This window comes from Bos javanicus, chromosome 27 (genome assembly GCF_032452875.1).
Source record: "Bos javanicus breed banteng chromosome 27, ARS-OSU_banteng_1.0, whole genome shotgun sequence".
Lineage (NCBI taxonomy): Eukaryota > Metazoa > Chordata > Mammalia > Artiodactyla > Bovidae > Bos > Bos javanicus.
Genome location: NC_083894.1, coordinates 6,227,691 through 6,246,682, shown reverse-complemented (window position 1 = coordinate 6,246,682; position 18,992 = coordinate 6,227,691). Strand labels below are relative to the sequence as shown.

Below are 18,992 nucleotides of genomic sequence, written 5' to 3'. Positions count from 1 at the left end.
GATTCCTTGGAGAAGAAAATGGCTACCCACTCCAGCCTGGGAAATCCCATGGACAGAGGAGCCCGGCAGGCTACATTCCACAGGGTTGCAAAGAGTTGGACATGACTGAGTGAGTGACTGAGCGCACACACACGCATTCTGAGGATTTGTACTTAATTTGTGGGAGTCAAGTGAGATGAGTGTGTGTGTGTGTGTGTGTGTGTGTGTGTGTAGTCACTAGGTCGTGTTGCCATTTCTTTCCCCAGGCATCTTCCTGACCCAGGGATTGAACCTGCATCTCCTGCATAGGCAGATGGATTCTTTATCACTGTGCCAACTGGGCAGCCCAACATAAAAAGATTACTCACACTTAAAGATTTTTTTTCACTTACTTATGGTGCTACTGCTACTGCTAAGTCACTTCAGTCGTGTCTGACTCTGTGCGACCCCATGGACTGCAGCCTACCAGGCTCCTCCGTCCATGGGATTCTCCAGGCAAGAGTACTGGAGTGGGGTGCCATTGCCTTCTCATATGAACTGGTAAAAGCTTGAGGAAAAAGAGCATGCTGGAGAAAGGCCAAGATAGAGGCCTGTAGGGTAGAAAGTGGGGGAAAGTCCACTTTGGACAGATGACCAAAGGTGAACTAATTTATTTGGAAATATGAATAAGTCTTTTTTTAAAGGAATGACTAACACTTAGTTTCAGGTAAAAAGCAAATTTAGAGATCATTAATCTAACAATCCATGAAGTAGACAGTAACACTGGGTCATCTATAGAGATATAGATGTGAACCTAGAGTCTTCATTGTCATACAGAGTGAAGTCAGTCAGAAAGAGAAAAGCAAATATCGTATATTAACGCATATACATGGATTCTAGGAAAATGGTTCAGATGAACCTATGTGCAGGGCAGAAATGGAGATGCAGACGTAGAGAAGAAACTTGCAGACACAGAGGGGGAAGAAGAGGGCAGGATGAGTTGAGAGAGAAGCACTGACGTACACACACGGCCGTATGCAAAACAGATAGCTAGCGGGAATCTGCTCAAAGCACACGGAGCTTAGCTCAGGGCTCTGCGATGACCCAGGCAAATGGGCTGAGGGGTCCAGGGAGGCTCAAGAGGAAGGGGATGGATGGCTCACACTGTTATACAGCAGAAACGAATGCAACTTTGTAAAGCAATTATAATCCAATAAAACAACATAAGAATTCATGACACTCTAATACAGACATACCTTAAGTAACAACTCTAATTATCAATAAATATATTTTGTGACTAATACATTTTTGAAGGAAAATATTTCTAGGAAAGAGTAATAGCCAGGGCCTTGAAATATTTAGGATTTATTAAACAGACAGACACACCCACACCCACCACCCCTACCTCTTAACCAGACATCACCACATCAGTGGTATATGGTGTAATGACCTCAACATGTAAACAAGCGTCAAATGTTAAAAATCTAAATTAAAAAAGGTTGGTTTGGGTTTGTTTTTCTATTTGTTTACTAAGTCAGATTCAAATGAAGGTGTACTTTAGGAGTAAAATTAGTGTTTTGAAGCAAAACATACAACAAACTAACAAGAAGTGCTATTAAGTTTCAATTTTCCAGAAGAAAAATTAGCTTAACAGCTGGAAAAATGAGTTCGTTTGTTTTTATTTTCAAGCAATCTCATTTAGTTGTGAGCTAAAAGGAAAGAAAACAGGAAACACTCTTTCTAGCTATACTGTTCACAAATCAACTTCCTTTGTGGGCGGTGGAAAACAATTACCATTAGAGTTATAAGAAAATATATTTTTAATAAACAGTGAGTTTTCCCAGTTACAGGATTTAAAGAATAGTCAGCAGTTATAAACTGTATCCATGAGAAAAATTATCCATTTTTCTGAGAAAGATCTGTAACTCACAGAAAGATGACAGACCAGTAATGGTCAGTTACTGGTGACTAAGGTATTATTAGATTTAAAATGCAAGTATATATCATTATTATGCTATTTTAAGAATTAGTTACAAGTACTTGCCTTAGCATTATAAAATTAGCTTGGATTTTTAAACATAAGTAACTCTTAGTAGTTATATATAAGCTACTAAGTTTATAACGTAAATAATAACGTTTGTGGTTTTAAGTCGCTACAGCTTGGGATAATGTGTTATACATCAGTGAATAACAAACACAATCATGCTTTCTCTCCTATTAAATCATAAACTCCTGAAAGACATTATACAGCCAGTTGTACCACCTTAGCAGACTGTGTGACATATTTAGAAATAAAAAATGAAATCAGTAGTCTATGAGGACTTAAAGCGCTCTAGGTTAACTTCTCCCAAGTTCAACTCAAATCAACTCATTAAAAACACATGTTCCAAGACGTAGTTGATTCCTTAATCACAATAAAATACACCAGATTTTACAAGACACATGAAAAGGAACAATAAAAAAATTCCCAAATAGTAAGTTTATTGTTCTCTTTCATCTCATCTAACATAAAATTCTAATTCCCAAAGAGAATTAAAGTGGATATGAGATGACACATAAGAGTTTCTGAAAATTTATATAGTTTATTAGCCTTCATAACTCGAGACTTTATGAAGAGTCTCAAACAAGTTCACCTATAAACTCTTTAAAGCTTCAAAGAGTAAAATATATATTTTGTTACAGTCAGGGCTCAGCAATGTAGAATCGTTACAGAAGGAATAATTTAGGAGAGCTGCAATATTCTGAAATCCTAAGAAGGTACTCCATAAAACCCCCAACTTTTGTGTAACAATTCTAGGTCATTGTTTTCTTTCTTATATAAATTTAGTAAACAGCTCCTTAAACAAAAGAAGACATTTTTACAATAGAATTTTTCTGAGACTAATACATACGAATGTGAATAACTCTCCAAGGAAAGGATATAAATGCAACAATCTCTAAACCCACTTGCACATGGAACCCTTTTCCCCCATCCCCTGCAAACTTTTGTAGTCTCAGTTACTACATGCTTTTAGAACAAGGGAATTAAGACGGTGACTTCTTAGATAAAACACAATGAACTAATTAAAAAGAATACTTACTGCTCAGTGGCTTCCCTTCAACTCTGGAGTGAAGTCCAGACCACCACGCGCAGACAGAACTCAGAGTCTTCTGTGGTGGCTGGACTCACACAGCTCTTCCTCACTCATCCAGGGCTTGAAGACATCAAACTTTTTGCTCATAACTCCACGTCTTTGCTATTATTGTTTCTTACACCTAGAATCTCTTCCTTTCACCACACGTGTCGGTCTTAATTCTACCTTTCCGATGGACACCCTCTGTTAGCTGGTTCTCTTTCCCTTCAACTCCCACGGACTGCTGTCTGTGCTTCTCCCATCTCATCTCTTTATATATCACAAACATGTGTCCTTACCACTATCTGTATAAGGACTCCTCTGCTTTGTAAAATAAGTATTTCTTAAAGGAATTAGTCTTTCTATTTTATCCCTTAGGATCAGCTATAGCTTTTTGCCATTATTAACAGATTTACCTGTGGCAAATCTCCACATTCTAAGTTAGAAGTAATGACCCAGTAAATGTATGTATATGTAATATACATATGCTAGTAAAATAATGCTCAAAATTCTCCAAGCCAGGCTTCAGCAATATGTGAACTGTGAACTTCCTGATGTTCAAGGTTGTTTTAGAAAAGGCAGAGGAACCAGAGATCAAACTGCCAACATCCGCTGGATCATAGAAAAAGCAAGAGAGTTCCAGAAAAACATCTATTTCTGCTTTATTGACTATGCCAAAGCCTTTGACTGTGTGGATCACAATAAACTGTGGAAAATTCTGAAAGAGATGGGAATACCAGACCACCTGATCTGCCTCTTGAGAAATCTGTATGCAGGTCAAGAAGCAACAGTTAGAACTGGACATGGAACAACAGACTGGTTCCAAATAGGAAAAGAAGTTCGTCAAGGCTGTATATTGTCACCCTGTTTATTTAACTTATATGCAGAGTACAACATGAGAAACGCTGGACTGGAAGAAACACAAACTGGAATCAAGATTGCCAGGAGAAATATCAATAACCTCAGATATGCAGATGATACCACCCTTATGGCAGAAAGTGAAGAGAAACTCAAAAGCCTCTTGATGAAAGTGAAAGAGGAGAGTGAAAAAGTTGGCTTAAAGCTCAACATTCAGAAAACAAAGATCATGGCATCTAGTCCCATCACTTCATGGGAAATACATGGGGAAACAGTGGAAACAGTGGCAGACTTTATTTTTCTGGGCTCCAAAATCACTACAGATGGTGACTGCAGCCATGAAATTAAAAGACGCTTACTCCTTGGAAGGAAAGTTAGGACCAACCTAGATAGCATATTCAAAAGCAGAGACATTACTTTGCCAACAAAGGTTCGTCTAGTCAAGGCTATGGTTTTTCCAGTGGTCATGTACGGATGTGAGAGTTGGACTGTGAAGAAGGCTGAGCGCTGAAGAATTGATGCTTTTGAAGTGTGGTGTTGGAGAAGACTCTTGAGAGTCCCTTGGACTGCAAGGAGATGCAACCAGTCCATTCTGAAGGAGATCAGCCCTGGGATTTCTTTGGAAGGAATGATGCTAAAGCTGAAACTCCAGTACTTTGGCCACCTCATGCGAAGAGTTGACTCATTGGAAAAGACTCTGATGCTGGGAGGGACTGGGGGCAGGAGGAGAAGGGGACGACAGAGGATGAGATGGCTGGATGGCATCACTGACTCGATGGACGTGAGTCTGGGTGAACTCTGGGAGTTGGTGATGGACAGGGAGGCCTGGCGTGCTGCGATTCATGGGGTCGCAAAGAGTCGGACACGACTGAGCGACTGATCTGATCTGATCTGATATCAGACTTTCTATAAACATTATGTCACTGAACCTCACAAAAGCCCTATGAAGATAATTGCTGATACAAATAAGAAAACAGACCAAAAAATAAAGCAACTTGTCGAAGGTTATATGAATAATATACGCCTGAGAATGTAGCCCAAAGCTAATGTTCATCTAAGACTAAACACTGGTTCAAGAAGGATACTTGATATAAAACATAAAGAAAAGCTGAGAGAACCTTGCAGAGAGAGGCCCAGCTGACAGGGTGCGTGTGGGAAGAGAAGCACTGCATTTGACACAGCCAGTATGGGTCATGCCTTTGAGCCAGGCAAGTGAAACTCTCTACTGGGCAGCTGTACAGGAAAGTCAAGAGTCAGGCAGAGACGTGTGGGTGAGAGACAGTTTTTTGTGAGGCATCAGCAGTCAAATAAATGGTGGTGACAGCTATGGATTTAGAGGAAGGCCACTGTGAAAAACACAGAAAGCGAAATAAATGAAAAAGACTCGACAGGAAACAGGAAAGGATGAAGCAGAAGAGGACAGGGAGGAGATTAAGTGGGAAGTGCCAGAAAGGCGGGAGGAAAGGAGACGAGTGTGACAGAAATCTCGGGAGAGAACTTCAGTAACACCACAAGGATTCCACCTCCAAGCATGATTGATTAACCAGAATTAACTAGAAGCAGACACTCTGTTTCTCTGATGCACCAGCCCATTTCAACTGCTCACTGTATAGGGGTCAGAGCAGAGACACACAGATCATCCTCAGAAGCACCGCAGAGGCCCCGGCCAGTGCTGCAACAACGCACCTGCTCAGACAGAACGCACGTGATCCAGCCAGCCTCCCAGACACCTCTGGGAACACAGCCCGCCTGGCTAAACTGTACACCTACCAGTGTATCAGCTATCCAGGTCTCTAAAAGATGGATGCTAAGAACATCCTCGTTACTGGGGACGTCAATAGCTTTAAGTACTGTAGACTAACTTTGTGTAATATTCTCCATTAGGAGCTTCACATACCTTTAATCCTTACACAGATTTAGGTATACCCAACATTCAGAAAACTAAGATCATGGCATCTGGTCCCATCACTTCATGGGAAATAGATGGGGAAATAGTGGCAGACTTTATTTTTGGGGGCTCCAAAATCACTGCAGATGGTGATTGCAGCCATGAAATTAAAAGACACTTACTCCTTGGGAGGAAAGTTATGACCAACCTAGATAGCATATTCAAAAGCAGAGACGTTACTTTGTCAACAAAGGTCCATCTAGTCAAGGCTATGGTTTTTCCAGTGGTCATGTATGGATGTGAAAGTTGGACTGTGAAGAAAGCTGAGGGCTGAAGAATTGATGCTTTTGAACTGTAGTGTTGGAGAAGACTCTTGAGAGTCCCTTGGACTGCAAGGAGATCCAACCAGTCCATTCTAAAGGAGATCAGTCTTGGGTGTTCTTTGGAAGGACTGATGCTAAAGCTGAAACTCCAGTACTTTGGCCCACCTCATGCGAAGAGTTGACTCATTGGGAAAGACTCTGATGCTGGGAGGGATTGGGGGCAGGAGGAGAAGGGGACGACAGAGGATGAGATGGCTGGATGGCATCACTGACTCAATGGACGTGAGTTTGGGTGAATTCCAGGAGCTCGTGATGGACAGGGAGGCCTGGCATGCTATAGTTCATGGGGTCGCAAGGAGTCAGACATGACTGAGCGACTGAACTGAACTGAACTTATGGGAACAAGCATACCCCCCCTCACCCCGGTATCCCCAGGGGACTGCTTCTAAGAGCACCCCACCCCCATCTACTCCCTGGATACCAAAATTCCCAGATGCTCAAGGCCCTTATGTAAAATATGGCCAAGTGCTTGCATATAACCTATGTACAACTTCCATATGCTTTAAATCAATTCTAGACCACTTATAATAACTGATACAATGCAAATGCTATGTAAATAGCTGCCCGCATGGCAATTTCAAGTTTTGCTTTTTGGAACTTTCTGAAAAAATTTTTTTAAAATATTTTCTGCCTGTGGTTGACTGAATCCATAGATGCAGAATCCACAGATCTGGCAGGCTGACTATATGTTTTTTAAGAGGTAGGCCAATTGATGCTCAGTAGCATCAGGCAGCTTGTGCCCATACGGCTAACAGATGTCAGAATCTGGATTCCAATCTAGGTCTGTCAACCTACAGAACAGAAACTCTGTCCACCACAGAGAAGCCACACTGCAAACAAAGGTTCCATCTAAATAATCATGTCCCTGGATAGATTCTACCTTAATCTATGGTACCAGAATACATATACAGCAAGCACTTAAATTTACTCTTAGACACATTTAAAAATAATAGTTTCAAATGTAGTTAATTTTTTACTTACCTTCTTGAGCAGCAAATGCTTGACTAGCTGAAATTACTTTTGTTAGTTCTGGATTATATCTTGTTCCCTCTGGAAAAATCACAAGATACATCTGTGAAAACATAAAGAAGATTTGGTTTGTTTTATGTGAGTGTTTTTGTTGTTGCTGTTAACTTACCAATGATAACCCTGTTAATCCTAAGAGTATTTCCCATGGTGGTGAAAAAAAATTCTGTTACCTATGACCTTTATTTCAAGCAGAACAACCAAAATGCACAAATTCAATTAAGTCATGACATAGCATAGAATATATTAAAAATGCAGTCCAACATTTATTCAGATGTCAATCATTAATAATCTAACAACATTTCTAATTACATGCTAATATTCACTAATTTAAAAGCTTGCCATGAAATGCTGACTCATACAAAGCCTCAATTCATTATTGAAAGAGGTTCCCCCCACTAAGATTCTCCAAAATCACTTTGGAAAAGGTGTAAATTTTAGACATCAGGGTCCCTAAGTACACCTCATCCGATGGAAACCATATTTAAATATATAAATCTCCACAATATAAAAGGTAATAGATATTCATATTTCAAAAGATTCCCATAGCAATGTTTATTCAGAAGATATATTTCTTAGTAATTTGGGGGGAAAAAATCCTACAGTCTCTCAAATGATGTGCATGCATGCTAAGCTGTGTCTGAGTCTTTGTGACCCCATTGGTTATAGCCCTCCAAGCTCCTTTGTCCATGGGATTCTCCAGGCAAGAACACTGGAGTGGGTTGCCATTTCCTACTCCAGGGAGTCTTCTTGACCCAGGGATTGAACTCATGTCTTTTCTGTCTTCTGCACTGGCAAGCAGGTTCTTTACCACTAGCACCGCCTGGAAAGCTTTCTCAGATACTACTACTGGTGAATAAGAGCTGAATCAATTAATCATTGATTTCAGTGAGGAATATTAAGTCACATGGAAGTTAACTTTATAAATATATTCTACCTTGCCAATTATGTGATTAACTTTCAGAAACAAAAGAGCCTACTAAAGAGTCTGAGAAATACGTATCTGTTTCACAGCACTTAAATATTAAACAGTGAAGCGACCACCCAGATTCCATGAAAGTGGCCTCATCCCCGCAGTGACCTGAAGTGATAGCCACTTGTAGCGCTGCCTCATGAGACTGGCAGCCCGTCACTCAGTATCACTGCGCGACCACCAAAACACTAGACTCTTGCCCCTGAAAAACAGAAATGCTCTCTGGGAGCCCAAAGTGAAAGACTAGGTTATTTGAGGGCTCCCCTCGTAGCTCAACTGGTAAAGAATCCACCTGCAATGCAGGAGACCCTGGTTCAATTCCTGGGTTGAGAAGACTCCCTGGAGAAGGGATAGGCTAACCATTCCAGTATTCTTGGGCTTTCCTGGTGGCTCTTGGTAAAGAATTCGCATGCAATGCAGGAAACCTGGGTTCAATCCCTGGGTTGGGAAGATTCCCTGGAGGAGGGCATGGCAACCCACTCCAGTATTCTTGCCTAAAGAATCCCCAAGGACAGAGGAGCCTGGCAGGTTGCAGTCCATGGGGTTGCAAACAGTCGGATACAACTGAGCGACTAAGCACAGCACACAGTAGGTTCTTTGCACTGACTTTCCTATTGAAAACAATTTAGAAAGCTGGATGTAACATCATCCTAAGAGCATCTAAGAGCTGACAAGATGTAAGACCAAAACTAAAGCAAACACAGAAAAGCAGAAGTAAGCCCAGAGAAGAATTTAAGAGATACAAAAAGTGAGGGAACAAAAATCTAAGGCCACAGATCTTCTGTTAGAAACAGTAAGAGTGAAACAGAAGTGAAGGGAACACCAAAAGAGCCACACTCCTGGGGTAAAAGCAAGGCAGGTAGGCACGCAGGTCTCAGAAGGTCTTGTCTCACTGCATGGCCTGGGTGGTCCAGGTAGCCTCAAGCTCAGAACTAGGCTCGGGTGGGCCCAGGGGAGAGGCGCCTCCAGGGACGGGGCTAGAACAAACGCCAGTGTTCTCTTTCATCTTATGCTCGAGCTGATTTTTGCAAATAATTTTTCCAAATACAATTAAGAGCAAACAAAGATCACCTAGCACACAGGGAAAGGAGGCACCATGAGCCAGAGAGAAGAGAGAGGGAAGTGGAAAGGGAGGGCAGCTGGGGGGAGGAGGAGGGGAGAGGGGATGAGGAAGGAAAAAAGGGGAAAACTTGAACCTGTGAGCTCCGTTTCCGAGCACCAGGACAGACAACCAAGCAGGGCCCCGGGGAACGAGGCTCAGGGAGGCATGGCTCCCCTGCAGCCGTGTCCTTGGAGGGAGTGGAGAGCCACAGGGGAGCAATGAGCATTCTGCAAGGAGAATGCTGAGGCTTCTTCTGTGGGCAACAGGTTTCATAAAATAATGTTTACATGCAGTGATTCTTCATTTGCAGATATTCATACTTTTTCTGACTTTTCAAATAACTCAGTAGATACAAGAAATCCAAATTCATACTGACAGAAAACAGTCCTTCTAAAACTCCACCTGAGGCTGAAGAAGAGGAGTCAGAGGAGTTCCTAAGTAGCTCAAGTGTAAGGTTACAAGGGCAGTTCTGCTTCTATGTATAGACTGAAGACACCAAATGTTCTCCTTAGTCCTCTTTAAGGTCAAGATTGACAACCACTCGGAAAGGATCAAATCACCTGCAGCAACCTTTCTGACGGCCAAAAATAACTGCTTACCCATATTTAGAAGGTTTTTTGCTTCAAAAACTCTGAATTATTTATTACACATGGGATAATATATTTTCAAAACAATTCTTAAATGCTAATTTAATCCTTAAATTACAAATTGAGAGTTGATAAGAAAAAAAATAAAAATGAGCATAATCTTACCGGAGTTCCTGCGTTGATGTAGCGCTGCAGCTTTTTCCTCATCTGATTTTCATTGAATTTGGCACTTCTTTTAACATAGATTCCGCCATGCTGCCATGTTAAGAAAAAAAAAAATGAGGGGAAAGACATATTTACTACTAAAATGTCCAATGACCAGTCATCAAAAGGGTTAACTTTATTTCCAAAGGATGAAGAATAAAATCACATTTTAGGAATTAAGTTATATTTAATACATTTAAATGTTAGCCTTTAAATAACATTAGCTGAATCTAATACAATTCAAATAAAACCGGGTGTGGCTTATCATAGGAAACTACACAAACATTTACTTCTGCTGGCAATTAAAAATGCTTTCTTACCTTAAAAACACTTTTTTCTTTTTCCAAATCAAAAATTCAATCAGATGGATCTTAGCTTTCAGTTACTCCACTGACTTCTTATGTTGAAGCCCTAACCCCTAAATGTGACTATATTTGGAAATGGGGTTTTTAGGAAAATAATTAAGGTTAAATGAGGTCATAAGAGTGGGGCCTGATCCAATAGGAATGGTGCCTTGTAAGAAGAGATTAGGACACAAAGTCAAGTAAAGGACAGACACAGGGAAAAGACAGTCACCCGCAAACCAAAGCCTCAAGAGAAACCAACTCTGTTGACACTTTAATCTTGAACTTCCAGCCTCCAGACTGGCAGCAAATAAACCTCTGTTGTAGTTTAAGTCATAGTGTGGTATTTTATTATGGGAGCCCAGGCAGGCTAATATAAACACCATCATAAAAATTGTTGTTCAGTCACTCAGTTGTGTCCAGCTCTTTGTGACCCCCATGGACTGTAACCTGTCAGGCTCCTCTGTTCATGGAGCTTCTCAGGCAAGAATGCTGGTGTGGGTTGCCATTTCCTTCTCCAAAGGATCTTCTCGACCCAAGGATAGAACCCAAGTCTCCTAAACTGACAGGCGGATCCTTTACCGCTGAGCCACCAGGGAGGTCCTCATAAAATTTAAGATAACCTCAATTAAACCTCACATGTGCACGTCACTGAAACTTTGCATCAGGTCGGTCTTTTTTTTGTCTTCCTCTATGCTAACTCGAACTCATCTGTAAAATTAACAGACTGGCTGAATTTGATTTTGTCTTAAGAATATGAGTAAAAGGAAATAAAGAGAAGCAAGGAGGGGACAGGATATAGAGGAGGGGAAGGGTGGCCTTAGATTCTGGATGTGGTTCCTTCACACATCGGCTGACTTGCCTGAGTACAGAAAAGAAACTCCAAGTGCTCTAAGAGTGCAGGTACTTACCCAAGTAAGTAAGTAGTAGTTTGGGTACTACTTACCCAAACTGAGAGGACCCATGAGGATAAAGTCATTCTTCACAAATTCTTTAGAATTAGAGCCACAGGAAACATATACTGCAATGTGAAACTTCCCCAAGCTTTCAATGACATTATGTCTCTTCTTCACACACTATTTCCTACTAATCACTTAATGTGCTTATTAAACTCAATTTTCATTAAAAAAAAAAAAAAATCTGAGTTCTTTCCCAGGTATATGGAAGCTACAGAAGTGAAGACCAGCTATCTTTCCCTTAGGAACTCCCTGATTAGTGATGAAGCAAAATATGTATACAAGTGTAATATAAGAGAATGGATACGTATTACAATAAAGATGGCCAGAATTGAAAGCAGAGTGGAAGAAAGTGTAGAGAGCTCAGGTCAGTCACAGCTGCCACACATATTCTAGTTACACTCACAGGGCTTAAATGAGCAAAAGCTCTCTAGTGCCTTTTCGATTTTTTTTTTTTCAAACACAACAGTAAGGTTCCCAAAACATCTGCATTTGTTGGGACAAGGGAGCAGAGAGGATTCTGTTCTGAATTTCCAAGGTAAACTACACCTGTCAATGTTCACAAGCTGGTGGTTTAGAAACGTTTAATTTTCTGAATATCTATATATTAAAACTAAAGAGGGTGACAGAGGATGAAATGGTTGGATGGCATCACCGATTCAATGGACATGAACTTGGCAAACTCTAGGAGATTGTGAGGGACAGGGAAGCCTGGTGTACTGCAGTCCATGGGGCTGCAAAGAGTCAGACATGACTGAGAGACTGAACAACAACAAAACATTTAAAATACAACATCACCACATATAAAATATATAAAAAACTTGACTGTTTCCTCACATTTTGCTTGTAAGTAACTATTTTTGAACAGCATTATTTCTGCTTCATACAGACTGTAAAAAACAAGTCCGCTTAAAAGAAAATCTTACTTCCTGGCATAAAGTTATGCAATCTACTCCAGTATTCTTGCCTGGAGAATCCCACGGCCAGAGGAGCCTGGTAGGCTACAGTCCATGGGGTTGCAGAGCCAGACACAACTGAGTGGTAACACAAAGTGCACTACTTTTTAATTTATTCCCATTTATACATGAACAAAATAGTTTAAAATACTTTTCATTAAAATATATTTGGATTTTATTTTCCTTTAGAAGGAAATAAGAAAAAGAAAGAGGAAATGGACAGTCAAGACTAACCTCCAACACCACAGGAACTCTGATCACGGGACTTGTGGGCAGCATGGACTGTCCAAGGGGTGACCTCCAGATATCTGTCTTTTCAGGGCTTAGCATAACTTTAGCCTCTCTTCTTTAATCGAGTATTATTATAAGTCTTATTATCAAGCATGTCTTCTATACAAATTTCATTCTTAATATTTAGAGAATTCCAAGTGTATCTGTATTAGTCACTCAGTCATGTCTGACTCTTTGCCACCCATGGACTGTAGCCCGCCAGGCTCCGCTGTCCATGGGACTCTCCAGACAAGAAAAACTGGGGTGGGTTTCCAGAGCCTCCTCCAGGGGATCTTCCCGACCCAGGGATCGAACTCATGTCTCCTGTGTCTCCTGCACTGCAGGCGAATTCTCCACTGCTGAGCCACTGGAGAAGCCCCCAGAAAATTGCATAACCATAATTTATTCAGAAAAGGCATAGAAAAATGCTAGTAATCCCCTTCTGAATATTAAAGAACCTGTTGTATAGTTTCGTGACCTGATGAGTATGATGTGATTTTAAAGGGCTTTTATAAAATAACATATACTGAATATTTATTATGTACCTGACATTCATGCTAGGTACTTTACATATATAGTTCACTATTTTTTTATATCCTACAGATAATTACTTTTTAATTTATTAAGGGTCCATCACATTTTTTATCTTAAAAATTTTTATATGATTTTTGTACATTTGCATTTTTTATTTAACAATTTGGGTAATCAGACATATATATATATATACACACCATCACACCATTAAAAATGCCAAATAAAACCACATTAATTTAGAATGAACTGGTAAACCCATTAAAAATAAACCCAAAAAACTTAAACATTCATACATATAGAAAGAAAGAAGCATAGAAAAAAGTTACCTGAGAAAAATAACAGCCATACAGCGGGAGCCACTTGAGCCCATCTTTCAGCACATAGCGCACATGTCCGAGGGCACTCTGCCTGACGGCCAGAATGTCGGCGATGATCCAGTCAACTGCAAAGACAGAACCCGTCAGTCCTAATGATCCCCGCCACAGAAACAGAGCCTCTTCACAAGACTGTTGTGAAGACGTGCTTTGAAAATATTACTAGTAGAATTTTTTAATTTCTTTAAATCAATCCCAGACACTTGAAAAATACAAATTCTGTGGATTTTTTCAGGTTTGTTTTTACATTTCTTAAAAGCTTCTTATTCCAGGGATATAATGCAAAAGCCATAAACCATCAAAGTAATACAAATGATGCGGGAACAAAGAATACAATAAGCTTCTCTAATTCTTAAAAGTCTAGAAAACATGAAATGATAGGCAGAGATTGGCTAAATCAAACTGTCACGTTCAAGAAAATATTCCATACATACTAATATGCTCAACAAAAGGCAAGGACATTTTATCTTTACCAATGACTTTCAGGACACAATCATAGGCTATAACAGAATTCAAAACAAAGATGTCTCAAAGTTTACAACTATGTTGGGCAAATGTGTATTCTTTACATATCAAAGGACATGTAGCCAAGCTGCTAAAAACTCTAATTATGTAGATATGTTATTACTAAAAGGTCAAAAAAACAACAAAAAGAAAGCACCAGTTAAAAAAAAAGAAAACCACCAGTGAGCTGATAACACCAAACCCAAAAAACTTGTAGGAAGAGATACGCTGTTAATTGGTCTTTCCAGCAGAACAAATTCTGAACAGAGGATCTAGCCCTTCCTTCCCAAAGCAAAGAAACAGGGACCAGCAAAGGGTACAGAAGATGCCAAACAGAGATGGTTTAAAGAGATTACGAGAAAATGAAGTGAAGTTAAGACAGCAAACAGTAGAGTCTTGAAGACCAGAGAAAGCTGATTTGAAAATAAATGTCTGCAAACTACTCTATTTCTTCATAAGAATAAAAATGATAAAAATGAAATGTGAGGGAGACTGTTCTAGGATCTACAGATGAGTTGGAAGATAGGCATACTTGAAAAAACATCGATAAGAATCTATGAAAGGTTGGAGAAGGAAATGGCAACCCACTCCAGTGTTCTTGCCTGGAGAATCCCAGGGACGGGGGAGCCTGGTAGGCTGCCGTCTATGGGGTTGCACAGAGTCAGACACAACTGAAGCGACTTAGCAGCAGCAGCAGCAGTAAGAGGATCCAGAGAGATACTCTGCCCCTTCTGCCAAGTGAGGACATAGTGAAAAGTTGGCATTTAAGATCCAGGAAGTGGACTTCAGGAGACACCAAATCTGCTGGTGCCTTGATCTTGGATAAACCTGCTTATAGGACTGTGAAAAATAAATGTTTGCTGTTTATAAAATAAAACATTTTTTCTTAGCTTTATTCACTGAGTAGGTATTTTCTGTGCACTGAATGTGTGGCCCTCACTAGGCCAGATGCTTCCTATTCTTTTGCTTCTTACTTCATTTACCTCTTGTCTTACCTCCCAATCCACCTTATACTTTAGCAAAACTGAAATACTCATTGTCATGTGCCAGAGCTGGGTCAGATAACAGACAGGCTAACTCCTAGGTCAGTGATATTTCCTCTACCTCAAAATAACAATATTCATGTTTAAGTGATGATACCATATTCATGTTTAAGTCCATTCAATCTAGATATCTATGTACATTCTAATAAATGACGAAGACAAAAACTCAAAAAAAAAAAAAAAAGAATCTATGAAAGGATTCAGTCATAGGATTACAGGTGTATTCAGGTTCAGGTGAATGAGAACAAAAGGAACAGATTCTTGGAGGAACATGTTTTTGTCGGGCAGGAAGGTACACATGAGCCATGAGGGGTGGCCTAGCCAAAAAAGATGCAAGCTGATCACTAAAGCCCACCCCAGACACAACCAAGAGAGCTCACAGAGAGACCTTTCCAACTCCTGCACATGCGCCCTGGGCACACAGGGACAAACTAACTGCAGGGGCTTCCTCAGGCAACCTTAGAAAGCTAGGGGCCCATTAAGGGCTCATAAATATTTTATACATAAATACATCCAGTGTTCTTGCCTGGAGAATCCCAGGGACGGGGGAGCCTAGTGGGCTGTCATCTATGGGGTCGTACAGAGTTGGACACGACTGAAGCGACTTAGCAGCAGCAAATACATCTGATTGTAACAGACTGAATTATGGACAGACATGCACAACAGAGCCTGTTGTTATGTAACTTGCAACTGTCAACCGGCCTTGAGTGTATGCCCATTTGCATTCCCTTTCTTGATGGGTGGCAGGAAAGCCCTATTTTGCACAGGATACAACCAATAGGAGGAGATGCTAAGTATAAAAAGGGGGAAGCCAAGAGGGATCCTTATGATCAAGTTTCTACCAAAAAGGAGTTTTCCCGAGGAATGCAGGAGGATGAGCTCTTAGCTGTGTGGACTCCTTTACGCGCTGCACCACGCTGGACAGAATATGCCACAGAAGATTTAGCCGATTCAAACATTAAAAATTATTCTTCTGGAAAAATGTTTTGTCAATTAGTATAAATCTCCCTTTTTTAAATCATTCATCATTTAACTCTTTCTTGATGCTTTCAGAGGTACAACTAAAACATCTCTAATTTGTCACAGCTCCCTTTTAGAGAGAAGCAAAGACGTCCCCTACAGTAAACGAACGATCCCCAGCGTGTGTGTCTGTCAGGCAGCAACACCTACTCTACTGAACGTCAATTATCACTTTTCTCGTCTCCTTACCCACCTCCCCTCTAATTCAAATCAATTAAACAGGCACTGATAAACACATTTCTTCCTAACCATGTCGTAGAAACTAAATAATCAAGTTTGTTAAAACTAGACCTAATGTAAAAGTAGAGACTCAGAATAAATGGAGAACTCAGTGTATTGTTTCCAGGCTACAGAACACTGTGGAACAAATTTTGGTACAGGCTAAAAACAACATTTGGTATCTTTTCCATTTTTTTAAATTTGGAGGAATTTGAAAATGCATTTTTATATTAAACACACATGGCTATACTATGGCCTAGATACACCTTCCAATAACTCAAAGGAGAAAGTTTCAAGTTTACAAAATGTTATGTTTGTAATGAACTTTCCTGGGCTATGCCCTTACACTTTTGAAATATTTAGTGAAAAATTTTAAGAACTAACATAAGTAGTCAAAGGGCTTCCCTGATAGCTCAGTTGGTAAAGAATCGCCTGCAATGCAGGAGACCCTGGGTCAGGAAGATCCCCTGGAGAAGGGAAAGGCTACCCACTCCAGTATTCTGGACTGGAGAATTTCATGGACTATACATACCATGCGGTCGCAAAGAGTCAGACACGGCTGTGTGACTTTCATTTAAGTAGTCAAAACACATAAGCTTGGTGCCTCCAATTTTTTCAACTCAATTATCTTTTTTTAAATTTTTAAAAATTCTCAACTAGGTTTCAGATAGAAGACAGCAGACTACAGCTGAGTTACTGATGGCTGGGATATTACCTTAATAACTATTCACATTTTGTGTTCCAGCATGAATAACTTAATTAAGAGATCAAGAAATGCAGCTGTGTAAGAATTCTTCCATGGTGATCCAGCTGAGGCAGTGCCTCAGTTTATATTATTAACTTGGAAGAGAGGAGGGAAGGGCAGAGGAGAGGCAGCAAGAGAAGCGAGGCGCTTCTCAACTGTGCTACTATGGAACAAGAGTTTCCAATTCTTGAGGGCACAGTGTTGGCTGAAAGGGACCCTGCACATGAAGTACTCGCCTATCACGGATGCAACGTGACCTAGGGATTAGCCGTCATCAACACCATCACGCCTACTCTTGGCTGCCCTTGAGCCAGGCTCTCTGCGAGATTAGAGCCAGGTTATGGAAACTGCCTAAAAGCCCTGACCAGTAGACATGACTCACACCTGACCAACAAGGCTCAGAAAGGCTAAGTCATCGGCCCCAGACACACAGCATGCTGTAGAACAGCATATGAACTGGGGTCTGACTCCACAGCCCAGGCCTTTCGATGAAAGTCTACTCACCATTCATGCTGTTAGTTAAGGAAAATGTCACCCAGATCAAGGAAAGGGAATGTTTCATAAGATTAAAAAGGTCCAGAGTGTTCAAAGCAGAGAGTTAAGGAAGGCGAAGGGAAAGGAACAGTGGCCACCGCAGTCCTGCTGACTCTGGAGAAAAGTCAGTCAACAGTGACAGAGAAGACAGAGATGGCGAGGGCTCACTGCAAGTGAAACCAAAGGAGCAGAGGGACAGATTGAGACGCCAGCTCAGCGCCCAGCCCGGCCAAGAAAAGCCTCCTGCACTCCGGCAGGCCTTGGAGAGCATGAGCTGTGAAGTCTGAGCTCAACAGCAGTCTTTGAAATGTTCTTTCTGCTTCTGACATTTTCAGTTTACTTGATGGTGGTTTTCAGGGTCTCAAAAGGGTTTCATAAAGGGCACCCAGACATAGCAGGCCCAGGGCCCACATCCCCGGATAAACAAGGGGCCTGCAGAACCTCAGATATAGGCAAAATTTTACGTGCCTGTATTCTAACTGAAGCCTGCAATTCTAAAGTAATTTAAAATCTCTGTCTAGTTATGTTCTTAAGCTACAGGTTTTTTATTTATGGTCATACCACCGGTTTATAGGATCTTAGCTCTCCAACCAAGGCTTGAACCCCAGCTCTAGCTGTGAAAAGCACAGCGTCGTAACCATGGGACTGTCAGGAGATTCCCTGGATTTTTTAAAGGACTCAAAAAGCAACCCTCCTAACGGCTGACTGGAGCGGGGCCTGCATCCAGGTCAGAGGAGGGCATGGACGGCCCAGGTTCTTGCCATGAGGCGCGCAGCTTTCCCCGTCAGCCGGCGCTGACTGCCGCCCTCACACTTCCCGCAATACCCTTCCAGTCCCCAAAGTCCGCACTCGGGAGTGAGGGACATAAAGGCCAGCGCGTGGGGAGCACACGGAGGACAGCAGCGGCCTCGGGAAATGTTCAGAGTCCTCACTCTACAGGTTTGAGCTGGGCCCACGGCTCTGTCCCTACAACACTCTTTCCATTGAAGCCTGGAAAAAGGCAAGTTGGCAGGGAACCTAAGGAATTTTAAGAGAGACCTTTTAAATAGAAAGCTAACTCTAAGTGAAATTAACCAGGGGTTCAATATAAAGAAAAATGGGCTAAATGAGCCACTGCCTGTCCTAGAACCAGAAATCCTTTTCATCTGGATGTTGGAACCTTGGTAAAGATTGGCCATCAGTAGCAGGACCAGAATAGCAAGACTGTGTCACTAATAAAAAGCTCGATATGACTGGAGAAAGCGTGAAAATAAAGGAGGAAGTCAGGCTGCTTTATAGACCAGAGTTAGAAACAGACTCTGACCACAGGGCTGGTTGCTTTCCTAAAGTCAAATGTAATTAAGTCAAATAGTCTTAGCAGTTAGGCTAATAAAATTAGGGAAATACAAATACATCAAATTC

At 41.0% G+C, this 18,992-nt stretch overlaps 1 protein-coding gene across 1 annotated transcript in view; it reads right to left on the bottom strand.

The window, feature by feature from the left end:
* Positions 1-18,992, bottom strand: part of AGPAT5 (1-acylglycerol-3-phosphate O-acyltransferase 5) — a 47,743-nt gene that overhangs the window by 11,824 nt on the left and 16,927 nt on the right. The window contains exons 3-5 of the mRNA XM_061404073.1: positions 13,479-13,594; positions 10,054-10,143; positions 7,182-7,272 (exon numbers count right to left, since the gene is read on the bottom strand). Of these exons, the coding sequence (XP_061260057.1) occupies positions 7,182-7,272; positions 10,054-10,143; positions 13,479-13,594 (297 nt within the window). The remainder of the gene's footprint in view (positions 1-7,181; positions 7,273-10,053; positions 10,144-13,478; positions 13,595-18,992) is intronic.